The sequence below is a fragment of the Struthio camelus genome, chromosome 1 (assembly GCF_040807025.1).
Source record: "Struthio camelus isolate bStrCam1 chromosome 1, bStrCam1.hap1, whole genome shotgun sequence".
Classification (NCBI taxonomy): domain Eukaryota; kingdom Metazoa; phylum Chordata; class Aves; order Struthioniformes; family Struthionidae; genus Struthio; species Struthio camelus.
In genome coordinates, this window is record NC_090942.1 from 216,709,648 (window position 1) to 216,731,620 (window position 21,973).

The 21,973-nt window shown below is 39.0% G+C and overlaps 1 protein-coding gene across 19 annotated transcripts in view; it reads right to left on the minus strand.

Annotated features, from left to right (window-relative positions):
* Nucleotides 1-21,973, minus strand: part of DLG2 (discs large MAGUK scaffold protein 2) — a 1,033,288-nt gene that overhangs the window by 223,699 nt on the left and 787,616 nt on the right. For all 19 annotated transcript variants that reach the window (XM_068930581.1, XM_068930580.1, XM_068930592.1 and 16 more), the window contains one exon: nt 15,348-15,504. In XM_068930581.1, coding sequence (XP_068786682.1) covers nt 15,348-15,504 — 157 coding nt within the window. The remainder of the gene's footprint in view (nt 1-15,347; nt 15,505-21,973) is intronic.

Genomic DNA, 21,973 nt, shown 5'->3' on the forward strand with positions numbered 1-21,973 from the left:
TCTAAATAAAAGGTAAGATTTACATTTTGGATAGACCATACTCTTAAAATTGGAAGAGTTATACTCCCTTTAAAATGTTTAATTGAGTAGCCCATGTTAGCACAAATTTGCTCAATTCTGAACTGTACCAGTTAAAGACTTACTATAGTGCCTTCTCCTGTTACATTACCTTGAGCATGAATAATATCTAGGTCATTCAAATAGAGTGGAGGTTAGCAGAATAATCTACGGTATCAAAGCCACTTTATTTTGTATTTGCACAGCAATTAAATGAACACTTGGGATCTCTTGTTGAGTAGTAAAGGAAAGGAAAAACAAGTTCCTTCTCTTGAGGGGAAAAAAAAATCGTTTTTAATTTATTCTTTGAACTGTCAGTAACATTGTACAGTGTTTTTATAGAGTAAATTAAATAACAAAGAACAAAGAAATGGGACCCATGTACCTTGGAACAACACAGCAGATTTCTCAAATTGTGACTGAATTCTTTTGTTTGTTGAACTCATAAAATAAGATCTTTTGGAGTCTGAAAAGCATACAGAAGTTTGAGTAGAAAAGGCAACTCTTACAGCCAGAATTCCCATTGATTGCATTAAGTGAAGACACAAAGAACCCTACTTCTCTGCCTTAACTTTGCAGGCCATCTTAAGTTTTCTCAAGAGCATTAGGAAAGGGATGAGACGGAAGCTGGATTATGTTCTCCAGTGGTCCTCAGTAGTCACTAGGAACCAAACATGTAGCATCATACCTCAGGTGACGGGAATATGCTCTTCCAGTGAGATAGGGAACACTGGAAAAATATACATTAGAGATGACATTCTCCATGAGGTAACTGCCCTGAACATGTCTGGGGAAGACTTTTCTGACGAGGAGGTGGCATAACAATTCCACACATTGGCCCATTCAATGCATTCAATATCAATGCTACAGCAGTTGATAACATCTCAGTGAAAATGAAAAGAATTCTAAGAAACTCATGCATGCTGCCATTTACAGCTTTTTATTGAGCATGAACGTGTTTCAGCTTTGACAGGGCATCATTTTCTAAACTGATGCCAATACAGATAGCTGGAGGCTGAACTCCTGCAAGAACTGCAACCGGCTGAATTACAGGAGAGTGGTGCTGGGCTAAGTGCGCTAAGCACTGTGGACAGCTCACACAAAAACTCGGGCACCAGCACCAATGTGAGAGATGTAACTCCCATTAAAAAAAAAAAAAAAGTTATTATAAAAGAGTTTTGAAAGAGTTTTGCCTTACTAGTGAAGAAAATGTTTAGAAGTAGAACGAAGGGAGAAATACACAGCGCAGGAAGAGTCTTCACTCTCTAACTTAACTTCTTTCAAATTCTCAGGCTCACACTTAGCTTTTCTCTCCCTTTTCTCACTTATCCTGAACTTTTCCATGCCTATATTTTCTTCTGATCAGTTAAAACTGTTTAGTTTAAACTGCAATGGTTATCTCATCCCGAACTCCACTGAAAACATAATATTGTGTCATGTCTGCTCTTCTCCATGCCTACCATCCTATTTCTCTCTTTATGGGCCAACAATTTTAATGACCTTTCCTCATCTTGCTACCTTAGAGTTATGGCTTTTGCCTCTAGTAAGCTGGTCTTTACGCTCTGATGAACAGGGCCTTTTAAAAGCAAATCTTCTCTCTCTGGAAAACAAAAAAACACTGTGGGGGTACAAGCTTTGTGATTTGGTATGCCTTTTCCTAACAGAAAGTTTAAAGAGGAAGATGAGATATCAAAGCACTACTGCATCTCTGAAGCGGTAAGAAAATTAATATTATATTCATTAAGTGGTGTCTTGCACACATTTCCTCTTATAGTAGGGCAATTCCTGCTAACAAGCTTTATGACTCACCAGAGCAGACCACATGAATCATTCCGAATAGTACCTGCTAAGCCTATAACCATACTCAAGGACTTGTTATTATCCCAGACTGTACAGATAAATTCTTATAGTAAAGCTGCTTTCCACACGAATGCAGCATTTGTGAATGGTGCCAGATTGGCAGACTTTGAGACTGAAGTAATTTAAGTGACGTTCACTTCAGTGATAGCCTTAAGAGCTATTTCCTCTCAGATCCATCAGAATTCCTCAGAACTTGTTTAAACCGGGTTTGCAATAAATGCTGTTTTTTGCAAAGGGCACAGGCTCACTGGAGCCTGAATGGACATGAACCTTATTTCATTCAGGTCACTAAATACCTACCAGCTAATTCTGTTACTAACCTGAGCTGGATGTAATCCAGCAGCTATGAGGTGATCAATGCCCTTTTATCTCATCGCTGATGCCAAAGTCTAGACAAAGGGACATATGTGTTTTTTTCATGTTAAGACAACTGCTATCACCAATGACAAATATCATATGTGAGTACCGTGCTAGCTAATAGCATAGGTCAATATTTTTAACTAATTTTGAAATAAATATAGATAGTGGCTTTTTCATTAACATTATACATTAACCCCTCATTAATCAAATACAATACTTAATAAGTAAGTATTCTCATTTGTGTTAAAATGGAGACATCATCATCAGGTCTTAAATTCAAACCTAGTTGCTGCTTTTCTATCTTCCCTCCTCCTGCCTGGTCACTCAAGCACCCTCGTATTTCGGCCATCACCTCATGCATCTCACTACAGTATCATCTTTTCAATCAAAGTCTGCTTTCACATATTCACTCTTCTTTGCAGTTTCTGCTGTCTTCAGACTTCCTGCTCCAGGCTGACATCAAATTGTCCCTCCTCCCTCCTACAGCTTTTACTTTTCATGTGACTGTTACTTTCCACTCTCTTTCCTGCCTTCTCTAAACTAATCATCTTTCTCCCTATTTCCCTTTTCAGCACTTGGATTTCCCTATCTCTTGTGCTTATCCCGGGACATTTAGGCATTTCCCTATCAGTAGCAGTCATTTTGCTTACCTTGGTTTCTGCCAAGCCAAGATGTTAAAGAAACTTTTTCTTCCAGTATACGGACATAGTTGCACTATCATTAATCAGTTTTGTTCCTAATACTTCAGTGTTCTTAGCTTACATTTGAATTTCAAGGGATGATATAAACAGAAATAACTGTTGTAATTCTCCTGCTTCTGAAATGAAGTAAAAGTTTCCATTTTAACAAGTATCTTAAAATTTGAAGATGTTGAAAACTGTACTTCAAGCTGCAGCCAGCAAGCTGACTGAAGCAGCTACTCAGGAACAGAAACACAAAGGTGAATCAAATTTAGAGGTTGCTTAGAAACAGAAAGGCATTGGTGACTTGTGTGACCCCAAGCAGTGAGACACTGGCAAATTTAAGAACTGAAATCCATGCCCTGATCTCTATTTGACTGTCTTTGCATATTTCTATGTCCACACAATATGGTAATGTGACCTGTGAAAAGCCACAACACTGAGGTGGCCATTGGCTTGTGGCACCGAGTTCAATCCAGTGACCATGAGGTTCAATGGCAGCTTGTCTACCTAACTGAAATGTGTAGTTCTAGATGAAGTGTTAAATGTTTATGTTTTCATATTAAAACAGTCGGAATCACAACACTCCTCGTTAATTTGTGGCTCTATAGATTAGGATTATACGACATACATACTTTGAATAGATGATGCTCCATAGTCTGAAATGAAGAATGTCTTTTAAAACATATGAAAAGGAAATGACTGCTTGTATTCTGTAAGTATTTTTGCCTTTGCTACTGCTATTGCTCCAGGGGGCTTGCTTGTTCAGGAAAAGGGTATATCTAGCTTCTTCTTTCAAAAACATCTCCAACATCTCCTTTATCATATTAGTGCAGATATCCCTCAAATATCCTATTTCATGGATGGCCAGATTCTACTATTATGCAGCTCAAGTCACATGATCATTTTTAAAATCACTCAAGAACCCAAAACTTACTGGGCAATAGAGCAGAATAATGCCTGGAGTCTAGTCTGTTTAAGTAGAACACAAAAGTCCAGCCTGAGGCAAATCTCTGAATGAAGAGAGCTCAGGGATGTAGCCATTTTGACTAGCAGTAACAATTTTGGCTTTCAAATTTTTGGTTTTAGTCTCCCTTCATTGTGAGGCTGACAGGCAGTAAAGGCTACACCAAAGCATGAAAAACTCACCCCAAATCCTTAGTATATCAGATGTGACATAATTCTGTCTGGCAGTCTTATAACAAAATTTGCTAATTTAGAATGTTTGAACTGAATGTGAACTCCTCCTTAAACTATTAGGAGCTGAAGAGCACACAATCTGGCATCAGAAAGATCATTTTTACTCATTGAGGCAATTGCAAAATGAATGTTTTAGAAGCAACTGATGATTTCATTATAGCAAAAATATACAGCCCGTAGTCTAGAGCAATTTACTAGCTTTGCATGACACATAACTGACAGGTCTGATAACTAACACTGCTTGGCAAAAAAGACGTCTTATTCATGAAGATTGTTAGTATAATTTATCAGGGTCTAATCATGTGCTTGGAACTATCAGAGCTAAGTTAAAAAACAATTGCAATGCCTTTTATGTATTGCAGAAAGCTAGAGGGAGGGAGGGAGGGGGAGAGAGATCCAGCAGGAAGAGAGATTCCTAAATTAATATAAAAGCCAAAAGGGAGCTCTATAGTCACCTAGCATACACTGCATTCCAGCATACACACAGGCAGTAATTTTTTTCCCTAGAAACTGCATTAAGCTTGTATTTTAGAAAGCTACCTATTTTATTTTAAAGATCCAGTGTGATAAGTCTATCAGCTTCTATGGATATGTAACCTAGATAGCTGACTACAAAACAAGTGCCTCAAGATTTGAGGCTGAACATGTCTAAGTTCAACTTCCAGACATCAGATCACATCTATTTATCAACAACGCCAAAATAACAGCTTGCTACTGGATCTCTTCTCTAAGGGTAAGTATTTCCACGTGGTAATGTTTATAAAGACACATCTTACACTTCATTAACATGAATTTTTATGGTCAAGGAGGGTGCTAGGGCTTTCCTTACATGGGCTTTGCACTCCAAGGCTTCATGGAAAAAGTGAGAGCTTTTCTTGGAATAAGTCATTTCTCTAAACAGATATAGGAGAGGATTTTCAAAAGCAAAAATTTGCATTTGCACCTAGCTTCTGTTAATTAGGTGTCCAATTGCCTTCTGTACCTCCAAAAGATCCTCTTATTTGGGGTTCATGAGTGATTCGGTTTTGTCTTTCTCAATTTTTTGAGTCGGCATGATGAAAGCAAGCACTGGACATATATCTCTAGATTATGCATGTATTGTAAAGAGTGAAATTGAGCTAATTTGGAAAGGCAAAGCAAAACACTGTGCACCCAAAAAGTCCCACAGAAAAATACACCAGTAGAGGATTGTTAGAGACCTGTTGCCATTTGTAACTCATCCAGAAGTCCGAGAAACTCCCAATGTTACGAACAAAGCCTGAACTTGGATCAATCCACTGTTTGCTCAGAAGCTTCATTCCCTTGATCTTCTCATTGGTGTCATCCTGCCATGACAGCATCTTTGCTTTTTCTTCTTTCCCCTAGTTTTTGGAGGACTTGTGGTCCACCACCATATGAAGATGTTCATATGAAATTTACAGGGGTAGCAAGTTTGTCATAAAATAACATCTATTACTTCTTCCACAGCACAAGGCCTGTTGTCCTTTCAGACACAAAATTATGCTTGACAATTTGTCATTGAAAAATTCATAGCGGCTATTGCAAATTCTTCTACTGTAGTCTAGGCATTTGCAAATAAATGCATTATTTTTTCCAGCAGTTTTCCATTGAAAATTGGGCAAACTGGTCTGTCATCCCAAATATTCCTTGAATTCTCTAAGAAAATCTCTAATGGTCTGCTTCACATAGTTCCTTAAGTATTCAAAGATGAATTTAAGATGTTTTTTAAGCATCTTACTTGCCTAAGTATTAGGTTGTTTTTGCCTTAGTCTAGTTTAAAGACTACTCTCTTTGTTTCTTCATAACTGCTCTAATAGGATGGTCATAAACCCTTTTTTAAAGAAGCAAGAATAAAAAAAACGCACCAAACTTTCAACTTTCTCATCTCATCTTTATATACTTTTTCCTCCAATTGCATAGAAATTCATTTATTCTTTGTTTTTTTCTTCTCTCATCAAACATTTGCTTGTTACTTTTTCTAATCCTTGCCAGTTATAGCTCATATTATATCTTGCCTTTTTGACTTTGTCCCAAAAAGTTGCCTAAAAAAAATTTAGAACTTTAGTTTTTAGAATCATAGTAACTTGACCTAGCTTCCACTTTTTCTGTTTCTCCCTTGAGTTTCAGATCATCAAAAGGCTCTCAAGTTACCCAGCTTCATTTCTTACTACACTCCCTATCTTTCCTTTCTTTGATGTGCTTTAAACAGTTTTTTTTTTTTTTTTTTAAATAAACAGGTACCACTTTTGAGTTCCCTGTAAGATTTTCCACATCAGCTCCCAATGTATAGCAATCTGGCTTGGAAGTTCATGTTTCCTGTTCTTCTATACTTTCTCATTCTCTTTCAGTAAAAATCATAAACTATGCCACTATGTGGTCATTCAGGTGCAAGCTGCAGTCCATTTTTCAGTTTTCAGACAGTTCTTCCTTGTGTTCTTTCCCTGATCAGAACACAATCTGGAAGCATCTTTCTTATACTTGCTTTTTCCATATTTCCTACCACAAATATTCATGAAATTTTTGGGACAGTTTGGATAGGAGTTATTTCACCGACGGGAAGTCCCCCAAACTCTCTATAATCAGTGGAAAGAAATGCACACTTTTACAGCACACTGCTCATTTGACCTGTGTTAAACGTCTACTTTAGGATAAGGTAAATCATACTCCAGACGCAGCTACATCTTTCTGTTAGCTACAGAGGGAGCCTAAGGGGTTGCATGCCCTGCTCTATTCCCTTCCCAGTATTTTAAAAAAGCCTGAACTTCGATTAATCCACTATTTGCTCTTAAGAAGCTTAATCACAGAATCACAGAACCACAGAATCGTTTAGGTTGGAAGGGACCTCTGGAGATCATCTAGTCCAACCTCCCTGCTCAAGCAGGGTCACCTAGAGCATATTGCCCAGGATCACATCCAGACGGCTTTTGAATATCTCCAGCGAAGGAGACTCCACCACCTCTCTGGGCAACCTGTTCCAGTGCTCTGTCACCCTCACAGTGAAGAAGTTTTTTCTCAGGTTTAGGTGGAACTGCCTGTGGTTCAGTTTGTGCCTGTTGCCTCTTGTCCTGTTGCTGGCCACCACGGAGAAGAGGCTGGCCTCATCCTCTTGACACTCCCCCTTCAGATACTTGTACACGTTGATCAGATCACCTCTCAGTCTTCTCTTCTCCAGGCTGAACAGGCCCAGCTCTTGCAGTCTTTCTTCCTATGAGAGATGCTCCAGCCCTCTAATCATCTTGGTAGTCCTCCGCTGGACTCTCTCCAGGAGTGCCATGTCTCTCTTGGACTGGGGAGCCCAGAACTGGACACAGCACTCCAGGTGAGGCCTCACCAGGGCTGAGTAGAGGGGCAGGATCACCTCCCTCCACCTGCTGGCAACACTGCCTCATGCACCCCAGGACACCATTGGCCTTCTTGGCCACAAGGGCACACTGCTGGCTCATGTTTAACTTGTTGTCCACCAGCACTCCCAGGTCCTTCTCGGCAGAGCTACTTTCCAACAGGTCAACCCCCAGCCTGTCCTGGTGCATGGGATTATTCCTGCCTAGGTGCAGGACCTTGCACTTGCCTTTGTGGAACTTCATGAGGTTCCTCTCCGCCCAGCTCTCCAGCCTGTCCAGGTCCCTCTGAATGGCAGCACAGTCTTCTGGTGTGTTAGCCTCTCCCCCCAGTTTAGTATCATCAGCAAACTTGCGGAGGGTGCACTCTGTGCCTTCCTCCAGGTCACTGATGAATATTTTGAACAAGACTGGAGCCAGGACTGACCCCTGGGGGACACCACTAGCCACAGGCCTCCAACTTGACTCTGCGCCATTCACCACAACCCTCTGAGCTCGGCCATCCAGCCAGTTCTCAAGCCACCTCACCGTCCACTCATCTAGCCCACACTTCCTGAGCTTACCTAGGAGGATGTGATGGGAGACAGTGTCAAAAGCCTTGCTGAAGTCCAGGGAGACAACATCCACTGCTCTGCCCTCATCTACCCAGCCAGTCATTCCGTCATAGAAGGCTATCAGATTGGTCCAGCATGATTTCCCTTTGGTGAATCCATGCTGACTACTCCTGATCACCTTCTTGTCCTCCAGATGCTTAGTGATGACCTTCAGGAGGAGCTGTTCCATCACCTTTCCAGGGATGGAGGTGAGGCTGACAGGCCTGGAGTTTCCTGGCTCCTCCTTCTTGCCCTTTTTGAAGACTGGGGTGACATTGGCTTTCTTCCAGTCCTCAGGCACCTCTCCTGATTGCCATGACCTTTCAAAGATGATGGAGAGTGGCCTAGTGATAACATCCGCCAGCTCCCTCAGCACATTATTATAGATGATAATCTATGGGACCTTCCCGCTGGTGTCATCCTATTGACATATGACAGCATCTGTGTTCTTATCTCCCTTTCTCTTTCCACAGACATTTTCTTCTTCCAGATCTATCACATACATTACCTAGCATGCAGTATTTATAATCTGGAAGTTTTGCAATCACTTCCTCTCTTGATTTTTTGAACAAATTCTACTTTTCTAAAACAGTCCATGTGAATTAATCTACCACTTTAACTCACTGTGCTGATTATATATACTAAAATTCCCAATTTATTATATATTTACCATATATATAATATATATACCATTATATTTTACATATTGGTACCTTAGAGCAAGTTTACATAATTATATTTTTTCTATTTGCTAAATAGTTAAGTTTAATGTTAAAAAAAATAAGGTACTCTCCAATTACATGGACAAATGCAACCAAGGGCTGCAGAATTTGATAGACCCGTCCATGCAAGAAGACATAGTCATACATTATCCACAACACCACAGAGAAAAAAGCATCTTAAGTATACAGCCAATGCCTCTGCAAATAAATCCTGTAGAAAAGGCAAGGGGAATATCTGTTATAATCCTAAAACTATTACAGAAGCCGAAGAGCAGCGAGCTGATGGCCCATGGAGAAATGATTCCAGGCCTTAGAGAGATCTCCATCCTAAGACTCATTTTGGGGATGCGCTCAGTAGAGATGGTTCAAATATTTTTCAAGCCCGTAGCAATTTGGAAAAAAAAAAAAATTAAGAAGCAGAACCAAACGGTATTGCCTTTTTTCTTAGTTTTTTAACTAGATGACAAAACGCAGTCTTTGCTCTGAGTAGTTTTACTGCTTTTACCACGAGCAAAAAGCAGTTTTAAATTAGAAAACCTGAAAGCTTCTCTGTACTCTAAGCTTCCCTTCTCAGAGTAAGGGAAGTCAATCTGAAGGTCACTTCTAACTGCAGCAAAGGAAGCATAAATATTTGCTAGAAAAAGGCACAGAGTCCTTTCTCTCTCCTTCTCTATATGCAGCATATTTTGGAGCAGAAATTGCAGAACATTATATTTTTTCCAAAGCGTATTTTATTTTTGCTACAGATGTGAGGGAGAAGGTGGGTAGGAGTTGTGTGGGAGGAGAAGTGAGAGGAACTAGGTGGAAAGAGAAGTGTCTAAACCGTTTGTGAGGGAAAGCAAACATCTCACAAAAATGACAGCAGGGCAATGCACTGACACAGGACAAAATCTGATCAATGTAAGAGATCACCTTCCCTCTACAGGGAGAACATTGTACAGAAAACCGGGGGCAGCAGAGAACTGAGATGTTCATACACCAGTGTTGCATACTGACTACAGATAACTTCATCAGTCAGGAAAAGAAAATCCCACAGCAGAACTTTGCTAGCCCTTTTTCCAGTACATATGTATTTAATTCTCAAGAAGTAGCAGGAGGAAGAAGACACTGTCTTTCCCCTTATATGAATATATCCTGGTACTATGCTAAATCAAGAGGAAAATCATACAGAATTTGGTTCACTTCATTCGTTCAATTCAGGTTAGACAGTAGGAAAAATAGAAGTAACGGTTTCTTTTAAGTATTACATGCACGCTCACAGCACAACCTGTTCTTCTTCTCTCCATTCTGCTCCTATTGAACCATTACCCTAAAGGAAACATGCTTTATTTCCTCAGGGTAACTGCCTGGATGAGTTGCTTGGGAGCAGCAAGCCTTGCTCTAGGCTCCTGCAGCAAGTTCTCCCGTTCTCAGAGCAAACGCTCTCCTTTGTCTCTTTGTTCTACTTCTGGGCCACATTTTATCTTGCTGTTGTGAACCTTGATACACTAACGCATTTCTTCAGGAGAACAAAATAAAACGGATACTGTTTTTACAGTGCACGATTTTATTTTGCATTTCTCTGTGATCAAGCAAAAGTAATAGTAGCTGAAGAATCAAACATCTATTATGAGAGCAAATACAGATGAGATTCAGTCTGAGTATACGACTCCCAATTATAGGCAGGCACATGCATGAAAAGTGTTTAAGTTTAAAGTCAATGGACACCCAATTAATAGAGTCAACGACGCCTACCGAGCAATTCAGCTCACTGTAGACACCTTGTTGCTGGCAAGCTAAATCAATCTCTAGCTTTCATTGACTGTAATTAGAATTAGACACCTGGTAACAGGTAGACACCTTCATGTAAGTATCTTAATCTAGGGCTCAGTCCTGTCCAGAGACACAAAATTCAGTTATTCCAGAACTTAGAGTTTAAGTGCTAATACTTGGTATTGCCTCCTTACAGTTGTTAATTCACCTTAATTCTTTCTATTGTTTAATTATCTGATCACAAGCTATTACTGATTTATATATGTTTTAAATTTTATGTAATCTGGTGCATAAGTATAAAACTGTGTGAGAAACACGTCACCACAGCAATTCAAGGAGCAATATACACTAATTGGTTGTGCATCAAGACTTCAAACAGTGAATCTGAATTCTCCTGCTGAACTTGGGTGTGTAAACAAACTCTCTGTGCTTTAGGTATTATACCTATGGATAAATTTGCCTACCTGGTATTGAAAGCGCTTCGAAGTACACAGGTTAAGACACCTAGATTGTTGTATCATAATTTTAATTTGAGATTATAAGGCAAAAATAGGACAAGTCCTTGATATGGCACCTTTTGTTCGAATAGGAGTGTATTTTCCCCCCTAGGACTATGCCCTAAAAAATTGCACTATAGTCACTATGCATCTCTTTTCTAAAAATATAAGACCTGTGCTGCTGCCTGTCAGCAAGGATGTATGCACAACGTGGCCTAACAGTGCTTCGAAAATAGTTGTGCACAGGCAAGTGATTTTCATTAAATAACACCGAGCTCCCATTGCTAATTTTAATAGGCAATATGACCTTTAGCATGGGAAGTAGGATTTCAAAGTGCAAGGATGGCATCAAGGAACATAACATTTTATTTGTACTAGAGACTGCATTTCTCTAACAGGAGAACTTAGGGTTAGATCAGAGTTCAAGCAGCCTCTAAGTCTAGTCTTGGCCCAGACTTCTTGCATGATTTTGAATAAATCAGCCAATATAATTGCACCTCATTTCTACTGTTATATGTCAATTAGTATTCAAAATGCTATTTAATAATGTATAGATTAGAATCAATAATGTGACAAGATGAGAGGAAAGGATATATTCTGTCATACTGAAGACCATATATTGCTGACATTTACGTTACTATATTTTAAAGACACAGAACCAAGAAGGAATTTTTTTTTAGTTCAGTAGTTAACGACAAGAGCATAATGAATTACAGCAAGAAGAAACCAGCATTAAAAAAGTCCCACTTCCGGGGGGGGGGGGGGAAACAGTTTATCATAAGTATAGCACTATACTTTAATTAATTTTTTGCTATTTGACACATTTTGTCATTTGAAACCAACAACATTTTCCATTATTCTTCAATTTTCCTTCAAGGTTCAGCTATGATTCATTTTGCCTTTCTGCAGAAAAGCATTTTGAATATTGCTCTGCTTTCTGAGATAAGTTTTAAATATATTCAGTCAATTACACGAAAACATAAAAATATGGCTACCCCTGTTATTCCTAAGGTCTTACCCAATTTTCAGAGACAGATCTCTGCCGATCCTGCGATGCCATCTGGTGGCATTTGGTAAAAATAAACTCAAATTTCACCCCTCGTCCACACAGGGCCAAAGCTAAGGCATACAGTCTTCCACAGGGGCCATGGAGGGCTGTACGTTTCGACTCCTCCCCACTGCATAACCCTCAAAAAAGGGCAGAAACTGAGGCAGATGGGTTATGGGGTTTGTTCAAGCCCTTCAGTCTGACGCTGGGACTAGGAATAGAAACCCAGGTTTCCTCAGACTTGATGGAACTCTCCCACGAGGCAACACATGTTATCTCCTAAACAGGCTTGCAACAATTTATAATGCACCTCAGATGAACCGGGGCAGTGGCCCTTGGGACCTCTAAGTCTCAGTCGTGCTGGTGCCATTTGCTAAACAAGACAGGAACACCCTGTATGTGGCTTTTCTAGACCAGCACTTGCTCCCCTGAACTAAAGAAATGGCCCTGGGCTGGTGGGTTCAGCTCTTACTGGGCAGCTCAAGCTCAAGCTTCTAGGCTCAAGGCTAGAAGCAAATATCAGCAATCCTCTTCCTTCAAGCAGACCAGAATAAAGCACAGGATGATGTCTCCATAGGGTGTGGGAAGGGCAGTTAGTTTGTGTGGTCCTGCTCTTTGGCATGTCCCAGGCAACAGCCTGGAGTAGGGGTGATGCCAAGCCACTTTCTAGATAGGATCATTTCTAGAGATCTCTGTCTATGTACCCAATGGGTTACTCAAGAGAGGCACATATTCTCAGCTCCATGGGGTCACACTCATGCATTTGCAGTCTATTTAAGGTATTTTTACAGGTACTCTCTTTGTAGGTGAGTACACACTTCTCTCAGCCAATTAATCAACATTTCCCCATATTCACAGCACAGGAATTAGGAACGTGCTGTGATCCTCCTCTTCTTCATAGCAGACTGGATGTTAGGAACGTAAGACACCTTGCCCAAGGTCACACTGAAGGACTACAGAGAAGTCAGGAAATAAATCCAGTTCTCCAAAGACTAAACCACTTATTACACTTCCAGTTTGAAAGAAACTCAACCAGCCGTAAGTTAATTAGAAATACTGGCTTTGAGGGCACTATTTGATCTTGCTAAATCAGATTTGTAATCTTTTGTGAAACAAATGGAAAAACTATTTCAGTAAGGATGTAAATGTTTCTGAAGGATGAGACAAGTAGGAATAACCAGAGAGCAGCAGACCTACTCTGTGGAGCCCTTATAAAATTCAGGTGTCTGGGACCCTTCATCAGACACTGGTCTAAGACTAATCGGCTCTAAAACTAGCTTGAGCATTACATTTGTTTCATTTGAATATGGAAAATGGATTCATAATAGTTATTTTTGACTAAGTAAGTCAGAATTGCCTGATTTGGTGATTGCCTGGGGATACGCATGCAGCCTAATTTAGTAATAATTTCCATCCCACTCTGCTCAGTGAACACATAAGCTACTTTTGCACGACAAGTAAATGATGCAGGGACACTGGCAAGTTTAATTAGACCTTATGACAAACATTGCTGTGAAAGAGACAAAAAACAAGAGTTCAAAATTCAACTACAGCAGCACTCTATTTATGGCCGATTGGAAATACAGAAAGGTAGAAAATGGACCGATCCAAAGCCTGAATGCTTTGATCTCATAGCTATCTTCCAGTCAGCCTTCTCTTGAGTGCATCTAACCAAACAAAAAATAAATTGCATAAATGCCCTAAAGAAATTTCAATTTCTATTCTTCAGGTTTCTCATCTGTGTTCTTTTTGGCAAAAGCATCTGTCTGCCTTGTTTCTTCACGTTGATAACTGTGTAAGAGTCTATTTGGGTGGGTTTTTTTGCAGTTTTCTACGAACCTTCTACTTAGGATTATCTTGAAGGCACCTAAACATCTCTTACTTGCCCGTTCTCAATTTTTTCACTGTATTTGCAAGGGGGAGGTGCAGATAAAATATATCACTCTAATCTTCACAGTTTCAGGTTACTGCATTCCTTTGGTGCTAACTTGCCAGATTTTCCATGTGCCACAAAGCAGCAGCAGTCACTTTTTACCGTCATTTGACAAATGTGGAAGACAAATCCTCTTTTCATACAATAGGCCAGTGGCCAAGACACTCATAACAAATGTAGGAAAACATGATTCAGGGTCCTCCTGAAGTGATTCGAACATTTACCAGGAAAGTGCCACAGGACCATATCACAAACTGCCCAGGCTATAGCCATCTTTTCCCCCTGCTTCAAACCAATGGGCAGCCAGCACTGTGCGAATCACGGGGACAGAAAGCCATACAGCAGGAAGGCATGTGATATGCCATCCTGGTGGGTAGCTCACTCAACTGAGATGAATAATTCATGGGTTTCAGTTATTTGGCTTAGGGCTATTGATGTACTGCACATGAAACAGCCATAGCTGTATCATTTTTGTACAGTTTCCTTCTATTCTGTAAGGCGGCTTCATGTGAAAGGACACTTAACTACAATTTCAAGACTTTCATTGTCATTCAAAAATCCCTTACATTCAGATTGTTTCAATCAGATGTTCAATTACTTCACATAGCCCAAAACATAAATGCTCTATTTTTGAATTGCATGCTATCAATATGTACATGAAAGAAAAATTAAAATGATGTTTCTGAAACTAAGTATGCAAAATATAACCTCAGGCTGCAGAGCCTTTTTATCCCCTAAAATTTGAAAATGAATTTCAGAGTGATCATCATATTCATTACAGGAGCAGAGATAATTAACCTAATTAATATTATTCTTGTATCGGGTCACTTGCTAAGCAGTTTGGTGCACGCTAGATGGCACCCACACTCTGGATAATTTCATCCTACCACTTTTTTTCCTCAAAGAAAAGATAAAGCTGAGAAATATCTTCTAACTCAGCAGTATCTTTTTAGGCAAAATGGAAATGGATGATGGAGTGAAGTGGGAGGTGCTGAGGTCTGCACAGCTGCTGACCTCTTCTTTGGGTTGTTGCCATACTGCAGATGATAGTACCAAGCAGAGAAGAGTCTTATTCTGAGCTAAGTGCAGCTAACACCGTTAACAAATGTTATCAAAAGCAAGAGTAAATAAAGAAAATATTCAGTGGTGAACTCTTGCCACCTTGAATTTAACTAACAAATGGATTACCATTTCAAATACGAAATAGCACATTATGGAAATCAAAAAGGCTTTAGGAAGCCTTCTTTGTGTGTCCCATGCAATATAGACTATATAATGGGCTAGTAAAACCAAAGGAAAATACTTACGGATAAAATTTGATCTCCTCTCTGTAGTTCTCCGCTGAGATCGGCAGGCCCGCCTGCTAGGATGAAAGACACGAAAATGCCTTCCCCATCTTCGCCTCCCACAATGTTAAAACCAAGTCCTGTGGAGCCCTTGTGCAGGATGATTTTTCGAGGCTCTCTGTATAGAAACAAAATGATAATGTTTATCCATTCAAAACTTTTGTGTATGCACCTCTCAAGGCATCTTCAGCATACTACATGTTGTTTAAGACCCAGCGAGTATGCTAGTACCTAAGGAAACCATTTAATAAATGATATAAACCTATTAATTGGAGACCAGAGAAAACAGGAATTAACCAGGAGCCTTTTTTTAAACTCATGAATGAATCCTAACTTCTCTATGAAATCCTGCACACGGCAGGGGTCTTCACTAAGTTAAACAGTGGATTTCTTAAAAACAAAACAACAACAACAAACACAACAACAAAAAACCCTGAAGATATTTTATAATCTTATTTATAGCAATACTGAATACACAAATACAATCAATCTTGATAGAGTGCCTTTTTTTCTTTTAAGATCTAGTCTCACTTTACAAACAAATAAACACGAAAAAGTTCAAAAAGTCCAGGCAAGGAAATGGCAAGCACATTCAATCCAACAGTTGGAGCAAATAACATTTATATGATCAATGAAGGAGAATCTCATAAAAAGCTCTGGTTCGACATCATCAGGAACTCGCACTTGTAAAGTTACAGAATAGCATTATCACTGAACCAGGCTGAGGGATATTTGATTGCATTTTACTGTTTTAAGAAGTTCTTCATAATGATCGAAATCAATGAACAATCACTGCTGCAATAAATAACCATTGCATAGCACTTTCCATCTATAAATTGAAAATATGCCCCAAGGGATGTAAAGCTCATAATGCACATTTTACTGATGGGAATGCTGATGTACAGAGAGAGGAGAGAAGTTTCCTAAGCAATCAAGATAGTGTACTTGAGCCAGTGTCCCAGATATTCTGATTTTCACCTCAACTTGCTGATACTTAAGCTTCATATTTTTGAAAGAAAAAAATAAAGAAATTTTTCTGGTAATGTTTTAAAAAGGAGATTGTAAGCCTTCCTGAAAGTGTTAGTCCTACTTCGTATGGCCCTCCATCTTATAACCTTCTCTGAACTTTACATGGTCAGAAAATAACATTAAAAAATACAGCTTTGAGAAAGAGTCATATTCATATAAGTATATATTTGTATATTCTTGAAGTATTTTTAACCCACAAGAATATAAAGGGATTTATTTTTTTCTGTCTTTTGGATCATCGCAGTTGATTTGCCTTGTAGCAACACTTTTAGCACCTTCTTAAGTACATGCAGATTATGTACAATATAATCCAGATGTAAGAAGTCTACATAGGCTTTTAATTAGGAAGAGTGGCCTAGGGGTTGGGATAGAATTAGGACAGTGAATTGGAAGTGCAGATTCCTTCCCCAGCTTAGCCCATGAGCTGCTGAGTGATCTTGGCAAGTCACTCATCTCTTTCAGCTTCAATTTGCTCATCTACAAAATGATATGGTGATGCTCGTCTTCTTCCAGGCCTATGGATCAAATACATTTTGCAAGAGCTGAGCTACTACGATTATTATTTGCTGGAGTATTGAGGGAAAAGAGACAGTAAAGTCAAACAAATATATCTGCATGCTCTGCTGGTACGTAATCAGAAGAGTTCTTGTTAAAAATGAAACTGAGTATTTCTACATATAACAGGCAGCTTAGATCCTGACGTTGAAAGCCAGTGCTATGGGCAAAAGTAGGTCAATACAACTGGGTATCTGCTGAATACTCAGCTGTGCAGCTCAACAAAAAGTTGGCCCAGTTATTAATCCCTGCGTCTGAAGAAGTCAGCAAATTTATGCCTAAAATACTGTCAGCACTGTTTTGTAATTTTGGCCTTTTGACAGGAAAATTCACATTTTGTTCTTGGATGATTACGTTTAGAGGAAGCTCAAACAATAATACGGACGTGTCAGAAACTGTGATTAGAACACAGTGGTTTTTGGCTCTTCGTCTTCAGCTTAATCAGGTCAATTTGGTCACAACTAAAATTTGGCTGCACAGAGAGACTGACCAACAGTACCATATGTTCAGATTTGTTTGATTTCTGAGGGTCTTGTGGAATCTAAATGGTGATCCAACAATGCACAAGTGATATTGTCATTATGATAGAAATAATCTTTGGCAATGTTTGTATTGTAAAAACTACAGGAAATAAAATGTATACGCCAGTTCACCAAAGTGTAACAAATAACTCATAGATTTTTGGAATAGTAGTTCATGCTTGCACAGTACGCTTAGTCTGAAAATGAACAAAAACACTACTTATGATGACAGCTAAAGAAGGAAGAAAGTTTCCTACTTAAACAGACTACTATACCTGTCACAGACCAGGCGAGCTCTTATGAGTAATGTAGAAATAAGTTACGTATCAATGCTTTAATTAAACTCAAAGAAAAAGCTATGATAAGGCTAAAGATGAGTACGAGACGTATTTACTCATCTGGTGTATAAATTCATAGCCATCTCTTCTGACATGATGATAAAGGAGCTCTAAGAACAGGTGCTCCAACTCTGCTTGTCAAAGCTGGGAAGCATCATTAGGAAAAATGGAACTAAATAATTAAAGTAGATATGACGATGACAGAGCAAGAAGTGAAAGAGATGTAACTCAAATGTGAACGATACTTTCTTGCAGTAAATATAATCAGTAAAATAATCTCTTCTCTACAGAAAACAGCAACTGAGGCAAAGCAGCAGAGTATAATTTCACAGTAACATGTAAAAAATACATATATTTCTTCTGAGACAATAGGTGGCACTCTATAGCTACTAAAAAGGAAGAGTCAAACAGTTTTACTGAATGCAAGCTTCTGCCTCCAGCTTTAGCTAGTTAGCACATTTACAGCTTCTTCTGTGATAAGTAAGGCTGAAGGTAAGCTTCTAGGTGCTAACAGAGCGCGCTAGCGCTTTAATTCCGTGTGTGCATGTTTTATGAACCCTCCTGCAGCTTCATACCAAAAACAAACTGAGAAGAGCAGCAGGGGAAATCAAGCAGAAATTAGTAAGGCGAGTTAGATGAAAACATTCCTGGACCGAAGAAGGCGGGAGAAGGCAAAAAAGAAAACAGAGAGAGAGAGAAAGAATAGGGAAAAGAGAGAACAGGTAGAGGAGTAAACAATAAAAAAGGTAGAGAAAGAGGAAAGGAGGATTCACTGTAATAGAGTCAGAAGTCATAACCAGGAGCAAAGGAGCAAACAAAGTGCTGCAATCCAACACAAATTTACAAGCTCAGAAATCAATGGGAGAATCAGTTTAGATGGACTTGGTTACTTGCTTCAGGGAATGCGTCAGATCTGTTTCCTGTAAAGCACATTTTAAATTGCAGGCCTGCTGTAAGAGCAAAGTCTTATTAAATTAATATTTGAAAGCAATCAGTAGCAACAAAATAAGGTGGGTAAGACTTCAGTGCTTAAGGAACTTTTTCTCTTTCATAAAAATGTGATTAAAAAACTCAAAAAAAGTGAGGCACTTTTCCTTCTCAGCATTTTTTTTTTGTTCATGTTTGTTTTATTTGCTCATCAACTTGAAAACATCAAAGTGTGCTTATACTGAGTGTTTGTTTTGATTGGTTTTACAGTAAAAAAAATGACAAGATAAAAATGTGAGTATGCCTACCATTTTTATAGGTTGTGAATCTATAGTAATTGAGGATTTAATTTAAGAGATTAAAAATTGGTCTGATAAATGATGGGGCAGAGCTTTATGAAAACAATTCTTATAATAGCTAACTGAAAGAAAATCCATTTTTAATTTTCTTTTTTTGTGCTGCTGGCTACAAGAAAGAATATAGTCAGTTTTAGTATTCATCTCACGCTGACACATCTCTTTCTGTGCGAGTTGCATGACATATAAAATTGGGGTGCTGAATCTATTTTGTGCTTTTTGGAACATCCAGAGAAATAATTTTAAGAACATCAAGCACTTTGAAATAGCAGGCCCGAGATATTTCTTCAGGTTGATATAGTCAGTGAGGTACCCCAAATCAGCAGAAACTTAGAAATATGGCTTTGCTCTTGCTTTGGCTGCAGGGGTTTTTGTGTTTTGTTTTTTTTTCCCCAAAATGCTGTTTCCTTCACAGAGGCTATTGAAATGATACATCCATCCATGCACATGATGATCTAGTATTGCAGTAACATGCATCATAGAAAGCCCATCCGGATATTTATTTCTCATGCTGCTTGTGTCCCAAGTAGCACCTAGAGTCCCCCAATAAGGTCACACACCCTCTGTCGTAGGCACTATACACACATACTGCAACATAAAACATTCAAGCTACTTAAGCAGCAAAAAGCAGGAAGGAAAACTGGAGTACAGAGAAATTAAATTATTCAGTTACAGTCACACTTTAGTAGTAGAACAGGGGAAAAATGTTAAATAAATCTAAAGATCTTTATCCAGTACTCTAAGGTGTCTAGCTTCAAACAACTCACTGCGTGAGCACTGAGCTGCACCTTGTCAGAGTCAACCTGCTAATCTCGCCATTTCTTTTTCAACAAAACACTTCAATTCTCCTCTTGTGCTTCAACAAATTTTAATAAATCATTTTGCACATGTATTTCAGATTGCCAAAGGGCACCAACACTGCTTGGACCCGAAAAAGGCAATTCAAATAGGGAGAGCTTTCTTCTGTTAAGAAGATTCTTAATAGCATCAGGCGCAGAAAGCTGGGACGAACCGAGAATGTGCCCACGTATGAGATGTTTTAAAAGCTGATTAAACATTTCAAATTTTGTCTTATGTGATAAGTGGCTGAAGGCTGTATTTAAAAGACATCAAGGTTTAGGCAAAAGCGAACTTAGCTTATTTACATTTTCTTGTATATCTTCTACAACTCTGCTTCACAACAATTTAGAGAAAAAGCTATCATCTGTAGCGCTCTTACCTACTTTTTTTATCACAATGTCACCTAGAATAACAATACAAAATGTTTCACAATGTGAAACAACACTGCCCCTTGCCTTCCTACTCAGCCTTCCCTTTGATCTACCTTGGTCGTGATGTTACCAAAACACTGCAGTGTGACAGCGGTAGGCCGCTGCAAACCTTCCTGTTCCTCCAGTCCCCAGTACTTGAACGTCTCATACCCTAGGGAAAGGCTTAACACAGCATTTCACACATCCTTGTTGCACTTGACCTTGTGGGGTCTGAGCCCTCATCTGTGCCTTTAATTACTCTTTTCAATTACTGAAAATAGCAAAATCAAGGAAACCTTCCTGATATCTATTGCTATCACGTCAAGCATCACAGTCCAAGGGAGCAACTTTGACCTTCTTAAATATAGATAGCTTTTTGGGCAGGTGCAGAGTGTTCATCTTCATAACAACCTGTAATTGGTCAGCAACTTGCGATTTCGTTTCACTAAACGTTCTCATTCGGATGTACAAGCAGCTAAAGCAGGCAGTCCTTTATAACATGTTCATTTATTATATCACATAGCTTAATATAATTTTGCTGGGTATAGTTACCCCTTCTGCTTGAAATGAGTATTTTTCTTGGATATTTGACTACGGCTTGCTTGGCGTTTCTGATTGATTGTTGGTATTAACTGTAGAAGCAATACTTTATCGTAACTTTAAGGCTGACTACATTTTTTATGCAGTTATTCTCCAAACATCATGTCTAACTTGTCACAAACTTTGAAGTATATTTAACACAAGAGAACCTACTGGGAGCCAGGCTTCAACCTGAATGATGTATGCATGAGTGCACTGGCTTATACATGTGCAACTTTGTTTTGTGGGAACCCCTCTGGACTTCGACAGTCTTTCATTTTGTCCTTTGCAGAGAAAGTAAAGCTTGCACACCAGGCAATGTTTTCTGCATACAGCTAGCAAGATGGAGCTGGCATACAGGAAAAATTTCTCATTTGAAATGTGAAACAGGTCTGCATTTTTCCCTTGATGCCTGACTTTTATCTTAAACGCACAGGAGGATGTCTCCCAGATTTGAGAACTCTGATTGAACTCTACAGTGGCAACGTTGGACAGCTAATAGGCTCTGTAACTTTGAAGGGAAATGATTATTCCAGTATGCTTTTTCATTTACACTTTGTCTCACGTAAGCATGTGTTTCTCTTCTGAAATCTAGGTGGTGCATTATTTATATGCTAATAATACAAAGTAAGTCCTGAAATATGCATCTCTGTTCCATCTGCTGTACCAATACAGCAACTGTATACTAGAAATGTTGCTTTAAACCCTGCTTTCAAAAAGAAAAAAAAAAAAAACAACTATTAGTTATACATCAAAACCACTTTTCTATAATATTTTCAGGATTTGCTGGCTCTATTTACCATGAATGCTCCAGCTTTTCGGTTTGTAAGCAAAGCTGAAATGGAAATGGTAGGCAAGCCGAATCACACTGTCAGGAAACAGGAAGTATGCAAAGGCTAGGAGAGCCTCTAAAAATAGCAGTGCCTCCAAGTAATTTTTCGAAATATCAATACACAGTCCTTCAGCAGCAAACACTCAGAATTACTTTATATATAGGATCATTTGGAAACACAAAGTGGTCTGTAATATCTT